Genomic DNA, 12,690 nt, shown 5'->3' with positions numbered 1-12,690 from the left:
GTTGGAAGTTCAATGAGAGACCACTGTTGTTGAGTACCGTTGCTTTGGTGACTTTCTCATGGGATAGTTTAAACCTAATCCTGGTATTTGGTGGAAATTGCACTGATTTGCCGGGTGCCAAGAAGTCGGCACACCGAAGGGACAATCTCCTGTCAAGTTGGTGAAATTCAGTGATGTCTTTGCAATAAGCAGCCAGTCAAATGCAGTGAAACACAACATGTTCAGGTGAATTTTTAAACCTTTCCTGTTTCACTTTCTAGAGGTCCAACTTAACCATGGACTGGTTCAAACAGCAGCGGTGAAAAGGTGTAGGGACCCCAAACTGCCAAGCACGAGCAGTTTTTCAGAGTATTGTTAGAATGAGTGTTTTGCCAATATCACTTTTACTATGTACGATGGCCGTGAACAGGCCATGGAAGAACCTTGTTCAGTTTGTGTTATAGTTGCAAGCATGCCCAGTACCACTGTGTTAGCCGACCGCCATGTCATTGCATCATGTATATGGACGATGTAAATGTTTATGTAACAAAGTGACCTTTTATCCTTGAAAATTGTTTTTAAAATGAGCCAAAACTCAATAATCAAAGTTTTCCAGTGAATAAAGCAAGGCGTATACGTTGACTACGTTTGTACCTCCTATCTCTGAATGAGTAGTATTGAAACGGCCATTAGTTTGACTAGTCTATGTAAGGGCCATGTTGTTTGTCTGTTATGTCTCTACTCCAGTGTGAAATTAATGCCTGGTACAGAGTTCGGCAACTTCGTATATCATTATTTGTGTTGAAAAATAAACATTCTAAGTGTCATTTTAAGACAAAATTTACATCTTATGCTGTAACAGGCACTGTGTGTGTGTGTATGGATTGTGGTATGTCAGCTTTGGTAAAGAAACCAAGGGAGGTATGTTATGTGTTGAGTTCAATAGGAACGAATCCAGTTAAAAACGCCCCAGAGTAACCCTGCAATTAAAAGTCTTCAGTAAGAAAGATTTGAAGGGTACAAGTACAGGTGTTAAACCTTTGTGAGCAGTGTTACCATGGTGATAATTTTTTTTCCCACGCTGGGAAGATTTATTGCTTCCTTTTATCTTTGACGAGAAAACATGACTCCTTAAATTTTAAAGGGCACCTCACCAAGGGAATTAGGCCTTAGCAATCCTACCCATCCAAGCATGCCAGTCACCCACTTGATTTGTTGGTACACAGTATGTTAAGTAGCCATGTGGTTTTTTTCTCGGGAGTGTTCATTCATTGATCTACTTATTCATTCATCAAGAGGTTTTTATTTCCCTGGTATGTGGCATGATTACCATCAGTATAGCTGTCTCTAGTACACGGCCCCCAGCCTATTGTTATCACCGATATTGTTTTGTTTTGGCAGTCACAAAGGGGGAGCGGGCATTGTGGGAATATGTGGTGTCTACTCGGGCCGTTTGAAAAATAAAAGGGTATTTTTTTCGGTGAATGAACAGGAGCTCCTGATTGGGGTTGTGTTTAATTGCTCATTGCGTGCCGCCTTTCAAAAGGTGTCGTTTGAGAGTGTCGGTGAGATCATGGCCCTTTTGAATTAGGCACACATACACGTCATGTGGAGTACTTGGCAAAGAGTTTTTCAAACCTTTGAGGAGTGGTCGAACGCATTGGTGAAGTTACATTGAAGTGGGAATCAACATTCTTAGAACTGTGAACAAGCCTGTGCTTGAAAAGTGTCACTATAGCTGCCCCAGTGTACTTGTCCAGAGTGCGTGTGTAAATCTGAGTACAGATTTCTATTGAATGCTCATGGGAACACAACTTAAGCAGAACAAATTAATGTCAAGTTAATCGTGTGAAATTTTGCAAGTCTAGTGAGATCCCTAGATAGCGTGCAAACTGTGTATTGGGAGACCAGCAAGAGAAAGAACTTCAATTTTCTGGGCATTCATCTGTCATAATGGCCCGCGCTCTCTCTCTTGTGGCCAATGAAAACATACTGGCCTTAGGAAATGTTCAGAAAGCTAAAAAATTATGATGTATTGGATTCCGCCCTGTGTAAGTGTGCTTCGTAAGATGAAGGTGGAGTTCTCCAGGCTAGGGAAATGAATGGAGATGGGAAAAGACTGGCGTGCGTTCGGCGTGGTATCGACAATGCATGGCCAACAATATGGACGGCTTGCATGACGTGGGTATGTCACGCTAGCGGAAAACGTGCATCTCAGATGCAGGATTTGTGAAACATGACCCCACAGACACCTAGATAAAGTGGATTTGGGGAGAGGGGGTAAATGTGTGCCAACCTTATGCAGTGTGACACAGACAACCACTCCCCGCAAAATAAAAAGGGTGCTCGTGCAATGTGAAGTGGCACATGTTTGATGATGCAAATTAGGCTGGCCACGATATGAAAATGTGTACATTCTGTCTGATTTCTGGTATGTGCAATGTGTCATTCTGAGTTTGAGTAGAATTTATTCAACTTTTAGCAGAATTTTTTTTTCAGTTGAGGTGCGGAGATTCAAAGTGAAGATCAAAAAACCTCTATGTGTGTGTGATTTTATTTCTAAAAGTTAATCATAGTGGTACTTGATCAGGCATGCCCTCTGTGTTTGCCGTCCTTTGTTTGAAGGTCTTTTTGTTGAATGAAATGTGTGTCAAACATGGTGTGTTGTCTGATGCTATTTTGATGGGGTCGTTTTCCTGCATTTTCACTCGCCACCCGGCTTAACCTTACGTTTCAAACACAATGAGTAAACCAGATGTGCTTAATGAAGTTGAAAAATTCAAAGTTAAGAAGACTTGTACGCAGTCTCTGATATTCATGAAGCGGGCAGTGTTCGTGTCGAACATGAAATTTCCTGCGATTTGCATGTTTCATTGTAAAGCAATAATATCCCGTGGTTCTCCAAATTAGCTAAGAGAGATCACATGGCCGTGTTGACCAGTTTATGTGCCGAAAAAACGATAAGCTTTTCAATTTTTTTGTAACAATCGTGGAGTCAACGGGAGGTAAAGATGAAAAGGCATAGTAAGGAAATAAACGATTGAAAACCAATTTCCCGTCCCCCAGTGGAGATCCCCATGCCATGTTCTCTGCTTCCAGATGGATCAAATCCCAAGTTTGCCTGTTTGAAAACCACGTTTTTCACATTGACACCTGTTTTAGATTCTCAAGCGGTGAAAGAATTTCAATTTCACAGAGTTCATCCAATCTTCTACAGGACTTTTCTTGTGACACTGTGAAGAGACCTAATCGTTTTCACAAATAGAAAAACCTTTCATTAACTTGCTCAATCAGTGATCGAAATAATCGGTGGCAATGGTGGCATTTGCCACCAAAAACTGTCAATCTGCCACCAAAATTTTTTTCTGGTGGTATTTTTCTGCCACTAAATTTTGGGTCATCATGTCATCGATCCTACAGCTTGAATGAAGGAACACTAGTCTGAAGGAACACGCGTTGTCTGACGGCGGAAAAACTCATTAGCCAAAAAAACCCAAACTAATTGCGACATTTTGGCATGAATGAAAACACAGCGTGAATCCAAACTTGTGATTGGCTAATCTCCATATCGATGACAGCAGCTTTTGTACACTGGACATGTTGTTGCCCTCTGTGATAGCCGCATATGCAGTCATATGGCAAAAGATAAAAGCATGTTGTGACATTTTGAAAACAAAGCCAAACTGCAGCCTGCATGAATTAAATAACAATAAATACTTGCAATTCATTAGCAGTACAGGGCTCAAAAATTCCTATCGCCCGACGCCCGTGGCTAGTGAATTTTGCGTTCGGGAAAGTAAAATCATGGAGGTATGGTAAAATCAATATGCTTCCCGTCCGACGGGCAAGTGCACCAGCGGTTGAATTAACTAATCTAAGCTCTGGACAATTCAAGCTTGAAAACGTATTTCATTAGGTCTGTACACGCCTACAATCATTGTAAGTCCTTCAACTCTCAAAAGTTTTTTCTGAAAACCCTTGAAAATCCGCCAGACATCGCAAAATAATCGTTCTTGCTGTTGTAAAACACAAAAAGTCGTAAAAATACAGTTTTGCGACATGTTCTCTCCGACGACACGGAGTGAACTCACTGTTTTGTATGTGTGCCGTAAAGTGGTATGCTCTTGACAGTGCTTGCCATTCTCTTTGTGCAAGTGCAGCATGAGTCGTATGACAGTCGATCGGCTTCACGCGATAGTGTAATTGCACCCTGTGCTTGGTAAATGGATGTAAACTTATTCGAAGCCATGGATCTCGGCAATGCTTACTGTTCAACGTAAATCAACACCCAGATGAAAAAGTACAAGTTTACATCGTAGTCGAAACGGGCTCAGTCGATCAAGGAGGCCACATATTGCAGCTACGTAGTGCGTGAGATGCAGACAGTTTCAAATTACGTGACCTTGGTTGTTAGGGATCGATATCGGCTCTCACTCAGAGAAAACAAATCTGCACTGAAGAGTAACGAAAACGAAACTTGAATCTCTCTCTTGACGAATACATTTATCAAAATAAAACTTTGAAAGACGGCTGTGCTCAGTGAGTAAACATGTAAACAGGTAAAAGGGTTGCAGATGTACATGTGCGTATGCATTTGCACATAAACACCAGCAGAGCAGTTGTTTGTGATCTCAGCTTGATAATAAAGAGCAGCAGCCAGCTATGCACATTGTAAATCACACGATCTTATTACTCTTATGCAAAGATTTTAATTTGGATTAGGTTGTGGGAAAATTCCAAATTCAAAGATGTTTTCTAGATGGCCAAATCTACAGAAAAAAACTAAAGTATTCTCACATTTCTTCTATGACATTTCAGATTTGGTAATAGTCCTTCATTTAACAAGAATGTAGTTCATGTTTGAATCTGTTTTTTCCCTCTTTGAATTCACTTCATATGGCCAAACTCTTGCTTTCTGTTACAAATTACTAGTACAGTTATTAGAAATTTAGGGCAAGTAATTTTTCCTGTCGGGCAAGTAAAAATGAAATTCACGTGTCCCACGGTTGGTACGTTTGACAATTTTTTTCGAGGCCTGCAGTATATATGGGTTGATTTTTTGTGACGTGTACTCACCATATTTTCAAGAATTTATAAATTAGAATGAGTATGTGGCAATGACAAAATGTTGTATTATACCGATCACAAACTGCCACCAGATTTTTCATAATTGCCACCTGATTTTATATCCGGTGGCAAACTTTTGCCACAAGAAATAAAAAAGTATTTCTATCCCTGATTGTGGTTTGGTACAACGTCCCATTTGTACTTATTTGACTTATATTCAAAGCTTAAAATCTATTTTGTTTGGCAAGACTTTTACAAAAGTTCAGTATACACACTTTAGATTCCACTGTTATTTTCATTGTTTTATTGTTGTACGTATTTTTGCAAAAAGTTGTTTTCTGTAGGAATATAGGGAGTCACTTTGAGTTTTTTAAAGCCACAACATGTCCGTTGATCAGTTTTCCCTACACTTTAGGTGCCACTGACATCACATTAAATAATTTCACTGGTTTTGGGGTTTTCTCCATTGAAATTTGAAAAAAAAACCCACAAAGGTTGTGGAGATGACTTTGCAAAAGTGAAAATGTGTTGATGTGCAGAGGCAACTTGAACATGTTGATGAAAGAAGTTTAGTTTATCAAATCTGAAAACAAACCGGTGCTTATGTGGTTCAGAGTTCTCCGAAAATGAGGAAATAATATTCACAAAGTAGTGCGATCTTTTTTTCTGTGACTGAAATTTTGAACATGTTATGTGAATGACGTTGCAACATCTCAAAAGGCCTTATCCCAACCGCGTACCAGCAATACTGCTTTTGTAGCCAATGGAAAATGTGTTTACTCGCCGTGGTAAATTTCAGAAGATATTCCGCTCCTTCCTCTCTGATTTCAAAATAATAACAAAAACTTCAAAAAGAACTGATACAAGTTGTGTGTGGCAAAAAGAAGTGTTGTGAATTTCGTGTTTTATTTGCACAAGTGGATGCCACATCTATTGAGAAGATTATATTTTTGTCTATTGGAATTGTAGGTAATAGGGCCTCCTCTGGGGTGTAATAGAATTGTCCCCAGGGCTGTTTAAATCATATCTTTCATCACGGTATATAGTGAAGAGCCCTCTGCCCCAGTTGAGAGTGCTACTCATTAAATTTTGATAAAAGGCATTGAAAGGGGTCACCACCTGGCAATCTTACACAGGCAGCTAGGGTGTCACTTTGTGCAGTTTCCTTAAATAAACATATTGAACTTGGGGGCATCCCCCAGATGTGAGCTGATTGTTATGTAAATTTTATGGTTTCATGATGACAGGGAATTGCTAAGTACCTGGTGCGGTGTGGTGGGCCCACAGTGCTTGCATTATCCCTTTGTGAGGTCAATGACCCCACCTCAGGGAGGGAGGTTCCCTAATCCGGTCACATGTCAATAGATAATGCTGAGTGAATTGGATTATTGGCCCTGGTATAAATTAATTAGGCATTAATTGTTGGGTGATATTGATCTAAAGCCTTGTGTAGGAATGTCAACATAAAGAGGATGACATGATACTGCCTAAGATTACAGCTGACATCAGGGCAGCCTGGATATGCCCGGTAACCTTGACAGACCCCTCTGTTATGGCGTGCCTGGCAGGGTGTGAGTTGCTTGCTGCAGCGATCTTGTTTTCTAAATATGAACTGATCTTGTTTGCAAACCTGGCTGCGTGGCGGGCTTATGCTATCTGATCCAATGCCTTTGAACATGATATGCTTCCGCCAGTTCTCTGTCAAGAAGTGCTTGAGGTGAAGGAGGCTCTCTCCTGGGATCTCAAGTCATTCATCCAAAAGTTTCCAGTTTCTCGTCTGCGGGACTAAACTCTAACTTTTCCGTAACAGGTTGTTACCGCCTATCACATGTCTTCATTACGCACGTGTTCATCGCTTATTACAGAGGAATATCGATGTAATTGAAAAAAAACAACCTACTTGTACTCCAACCCCAATAACACTACTTAAAAGAATATTGTACATGGGGATAATGATTGTGATTGGAATATAATTGAATGTTCAGCATGATTGCCGATTCGTTTCCCGCGGTGATTATAATTTTATGGCATGGCAAGCATTACAAACGTTCCCAGCGTTTGCATCAGGAAATTGCCGCTGGAATATGACGATACTTTCCGACAACAACTTTATTGAAGTCGAAACTGATGAAAGGAAAAAAGCGGGAAGTCCTTTCCAAAAAATGGAACCTGGGTTCTGTAATGGCTGCAGTTGTGTATGGAGGACGAGAAGTTACAGCATGGCGTGTAAATTAATCTCTGATTTCTCAGTGTTGAACTATCAAACTTCAATTCTTTTTACCGCCGTACTTGTAGTCAGAACCTTGTATTTCTTTGCACATTAATGCTGGAATAGCTAATTTTGTTTACTTGCTTGCTAAGATGACCATCTTGGCAAAGTAAAACAATTTGTTTACAAATAAAATCTTGTGATTTTGTCAGTAAGAAATCAATAATGTAAACTTTTTCATACACTCAGTTTTTGTACATTTTTGAATTTCGTATCGCAGGTGTAGTGATATTTTCATAGAAATTAAAAAGTTTCTGTTATTGTGTTTCACTTTCTCATTGCCAATAATAAACTTTCTTTGTCTTTGTAAAGTACGTGAAAAATACATGTATTTGGTGGAGAGGACTTGAGCTTTTGGTCTTTGATATTATGTTCGGATGATGAAATGTCTATTTGATGGTTAATGTGCAAGCTGTGGAATAAATCACTTATGTACATGTGTGTTTACATTCTTTTTCCATGCACTTGCGCATAAATATGGAATTTGCTGGTATATTTTCTTCAGTAGGGGTTTAAAGAAAACTAGTGTGCATAAAGCATTATGGATGACAAAATTATCGTTAGGTGACAGAGTGTCTGTGTGCTAACATTTCAGATGTCTGGAATGATGGACCTGCAGAAAAGGCAGGGATACATGATGCCCAACACCAGTAACCCATATCAGCAACAGGGCCAATATTCCGGAAGACCTTATCCCGGCAGTACCCAGCAAAGGTATGGTATGGCCGGACAGCACAGACCACAGCCGGGACCTGGCATGCCTGGACAACACAGCCAATATCAGCAGCAGCAGCAGGTAGCAAGGGGTTTCATGGGTTGGGGTTGCGGGTGTGTTTGATGGGTGCTGGAAGAAAGTTGTGAGGGTGGATGAATGTTGTAGAAACAAATAAGATATGCTTGGAAAAAATAATTATTAGCGTGATTGAGGCATGATAAGTTTGACTAGCCTAGACGTTAAGGTAGTAACACCTGGAGAGTGAAAGATTTTAGCTTTTACTCAAACTTTCGTCAAGGAAACTTTCAACCATACTGTCACCAAATCAAGCGTACAAATCGACAGTTGTCATGCATAGTCTTGCACTAGAGAAACAAATAAACTAACATTTACCAAGATTTGAAATTCAAAATGGCCACCATCCCTGTGTTGTCTCTGTGGACAAAAATAATTTCATTTCTATAAAACTGAGACAGTATGAAATTTTTTGTAACTCAAAGAGCTGCAAATTGAGCCCCCACTTGCAGTAAACCAGAAAAGCATTGGGGAAATTTGAGTGCAAATATGTGTGTTGTCCCCGAGGCGCATTTTACTGCAACATAGTGTAAGATGCAAGATTACACTTACAAAATTTCATTGATAGTCAAATTTCTATGCAGGCAATTGAGACGAGTGCGTGAGAGAGGTGAATGCACTTATACAAAGGAGATTTGGATTCAAATCGTAAATTTTCCACACTAAAATTATACTCAAATGTAGAGAGCAGGATTTTGAAATATGTGTTCAACTCTTTGTGGATGATTTCTTGAATGTGCAAGAGTGAGAAATATTTATAGTGCTTGGAATATTCACCACTTTATCGTTGTTTGAAAAATATTTAGCATTGGAAGTAGAAAACCTTCAATGCAGTGTCGTGAATAGAAGCATAAGGTGCAAGTTTTCAGGTAGATTCTAATTAGAGGCATACCAGTACATCAACATAAATTTACATATTTGTTTTGTCTGGTACATGTGAGTCATCTGTGTATTTATGAACAGACTGACAGGATAACATGGGATGGGGGTGACCTGACCCTTGTGTAGAGTGTGTCACTTTTATGGCAGTGTGAATATTGTTACCGTGTTACTGTGAGCAGAAGTTACCTGGTATGGAAAGTTACCCTGGCTATTTTTATGGCCTGTTTTTCAAGGAGAGATCTACACATTCTAATCATGCGCTGGTACAAAAGCCCAGGAAAGTTTTTGCAATGAAGAATCCCTCATAAGCGCAGGCGTGATTGTTTCTTCCTTTAGCTTGCCTGCTCTTCAGAGCAGCAGCATTTGCAGTGACTATATGTTGCCAGGGTTGTGTGCATGGTTCGCCTAGGAAGGACTTGTGAATCGCTTTATGTCAATGGTGCGTTGCCGGTGTGCCAGACATGTTGGAGCTTGCCGTAGTTGAGCTATTGTTGGCAGCCTTTTTGAGCCAGCCAAAGCTGTTATTGAAAGTGCCCAGCTTGTTATAGAGGACTGGATATGACATGTCTTAGTACAGGTCTCTGAATTCCATAAGTGAATTCGTACAAACTCTGTCCTTTGTCTGGCTGTATTCTTGCCCTCTGAAGTCCATCATGAGAGTTGCAGCCGTTTAAATGATAGTCCCGTGCATTTCTACGTCTATGGAACTATGTGAAATAACTTCATTTAGATACCGCCAGTTGTTGAAATATTGTGTATAGTCTGGCTGGGCTAGTCATGGCATTCAGTGTGTGAGAAGTACATGTAGTAAAGTTTGATTCATTGGAAACTCCGATATTACATTCATCATGTTTTTATCATATTTTTATAAAGCTGTCGCCAATTCTCATGTGTCATCGCAATACTTGCCTCTCTGCTTTGTCAGATAATTAGGTCAGAGAAGGCCGCCTGAATTTTGCCAGGTCTTTAACTGCTTTGGAAAAGTTATATTCGATTCAGTTTTCATGGAATGTATTTTGCGTTTCCTTTGCCAAATGATTTAGGAAAATTAAATTTTCTTGATCTTGTCAAGGAGATACCAGTGAACTCTCATGATACAAAAAATTTTTATCTCAAAAGAACATACTGAATCTCCTGTGTACTATGAGCCAGTGTGCAGTGTGACTCACAGTTTGCATAAATCAGTGAAACTTGTGTGTGTCACTTCATCTATATCAGGAGTGTATTTAACCTGTTCATCCCCAGTTCCCTATAAACAGTGCCACAGTCACCATTGTTAACAATAGGTTTGGGCAAAACCATTGCATTGTAAAGGTTAATATGTTAATATGTAAAATTTTATTCAAAGAGAACTTTCCTCGGTTTGTTGTGCGTCTTGTAGCTACGAGGGCAGACTGCAGACATTCTTACATAACCTATTTCCATGACATGTCTGATATCACTTAATTTCTGACTTTACTCTTCCTAAATCTCTGTCATGTGATGTACTAGCAACGGTTACATAGCTGTCTGAACCCTAGTACTATGGCTGTCTGAACCCTGGTACTAGAAACAGTTACATGGCTGTCTGAACCCTGGTACTAGAAACAGTTACATGGCTATCTGAACCCTGGTACTAGCAACAGTTACATGGCTATCTGAACCCTGGTACTAGCAACAGTTACATGGCTATCTGAACCCTGGTACTAGCAACAGTTACATGGCTATCTGAACCCTGGTACTAGCAACAGTTACATGGCTATCTGAACCCTGGTACTAGCAACAGTTACATGGCTATCTGAACCCTGGTACTAATAACAGTTACATGGCTATCTGAACCCTGGTACTAACAACAGTTACATGGTTGTCTGAACCTTGGTACAAGCAACAGTTACATAGCTATCTGAACCCTGGTACTAGCAACAGTGACATGGCTATCTGAACCCTGGTACTAGTAACGGTTACATGGCTATCTAAACCCTGGTACTAGTAACGGTTACATGGCTATCTGAACCCTGGTACTAATAACAGTTACATGGCTATCTGAACCCTGGTACTAGCAACAGTGACATGGCTATCTGAACCCTGGTACTTGCAACAGTTACATGGCTATCTGAACCCTGATACTAGAAACAGTTACATGACTATCTAAACTCTGGTACTAGCAATGGTTACATGGCTTTTTGAACCCTGGTACTAGTAACAGTTACATGGCTATCTGAACCCTGGTACTAGCAACAGTTACATGGCTATCTGAACCCTGGTACTAGCAACAGTTACATGGCTATCTGAACCCTGATACTAGAAACAGTTACATGGCTGTCTTAACCCTGGTACTAGTAACAGTTATATGGTTATCCTAACCCTGGTACTAGCAACGGTTACATGGCTATCTGAACCCTGGTACTAGCAACAGTTACATGGCTATCTGAACCCTGGTACTAGCAACAGTTACATGGCTATCTGAACCCTGATACTAGAAACAGTTACATGGCTGTCTTAACCCTGGTACTAGTAACAGTTATATGGTTATCCTAACCCTGGTACTAGCAACGGTTACATGGCTGTTTGAACCCTGGTACTAGTAACAGTTACATGGCTCTCTGAACCCTGGTACTGGCAACAGTTACATGGCTGTCTGAACCCTAGTACTATGGCTGTCTGAACCCTGGTAATATGGCTATCTGAACCCTGGTACTAGTAACAGTTATATGCTTGTCTGAACCTTGGTACTACTAGCAACAATTACATGGCTATCTGAACCCTAGTACTAGCAACAGTCACATGGCTATCTGAATTCTGGTACTAGCAATGGTTATGTGGCTGTTTGAACCCTGGTACTAGCAATAGTTACATGGCTATCTGAATCCTGGTATTAGCAATGGTTACATGGCTGTCTGAATCCTGGTACAAGCAACAGTTACATGGCTGTCTTAACCCTGGTACTAGCAACAGTTACATGGCTGTCTTAACCCTGGTACTAGTAACAGTTACATGGCTATCTGAACCCTGGTACTAGCAAAAGTTACATGGCTGTCTTAACCCTGGTACTAGTAACAGTTATATGGCTATCTGAACCCTGGTACTAGTAACAGTTTCATGGCTATCTGAACCCTGGTACTAATAACAGTTACATGGTTGTCTTAACCTTGGTACAAGCAACAGTTACATGGCTATCTGAACCCTGGTACTAGTAACAGTCACATGGCTATCTGAATGCTGGTACTAGCAATGGTTACATGGCTGTTTGAACCCTGGTAATATGGCTGTCTGAACCCTGGTACTAGTAACAGTTACATGATTGTCTGAACCCTAGTACTAGCCACAGTTCCATGGTTGTCTGAACCCTGGTACTAGCAACAGTGACATGGCTATCTGAACCCTAGTACTAGCCACCAGTGTGCCCTCTAACTAACAAGATTTCAAAAAACTCTTGAGTCAATTTAAAAACTTGGTTGTTTTTCTTGAGCCCACCATGTATTATTTCCTATTCAGCTAAAAATTTTCTTGCGTCACAGAGAATATTTTTGAGTCATGACTCAAAAATTATGCTTAGAGGGCACACTGCTAGCCACAGTTACATTGTTGTCTGAACCCTGGTACTAGCAACAGTGACATGGCTATCTGAACCTTCTAGTAGCAACAGTTACATGGTTGTCTGAAGGCTGGTTCTAGCAAGTTACATGGCTATCTAAATCCTTGTACAATTTGCAACAATTTGCTC

The 12,690-nt window shown here is 40.3% G+C and overlaps 1 protein-coding gene across 5 annotated transcripts in view; it reads left to right on the top strand.

Moving 5' to 3' along the window:
- LOC139142199 (AT-rich interactive domain-containing protein 1B-like) overlaps positions 1 to 12,690 on the top strand; it is a 54,305-nt gene that overhangs the window by 3,602 nt on the left and 38,013 nt on the right. For all 5 annotated transcript variants that reach the window (XM_070712053.1, XM_070712058.1, XM_070712054.1 and 2 more), the window contains exon 2: positions 7,911 to 8,111. In XM_070712053.1, coding sequence (XP_070568154.1) covers positions 7,911 to 8,111 — 201 coding nt within the window. The remainder of the gene's footprint in view (positions 1 to 7,910; positions 8,112 to 12,690) is intronic.

This window comes from Ptychodera flava, chromosome 10 (genome assembly GCF_041260155.1).
Source record: "Ptychodera flava strain L36383 chromosome 10, AS_Pfla_20210202, whole genome shotgun sequence".
NCBI lineage: Eukaryota > Metazoa > Hemichordata > Enteropneusta > Ptychoderidae > Ptychodera > Ptychodera flava.
This window is presented reverse-complemented; position numbering and strand designations above follow the sequence as displayed.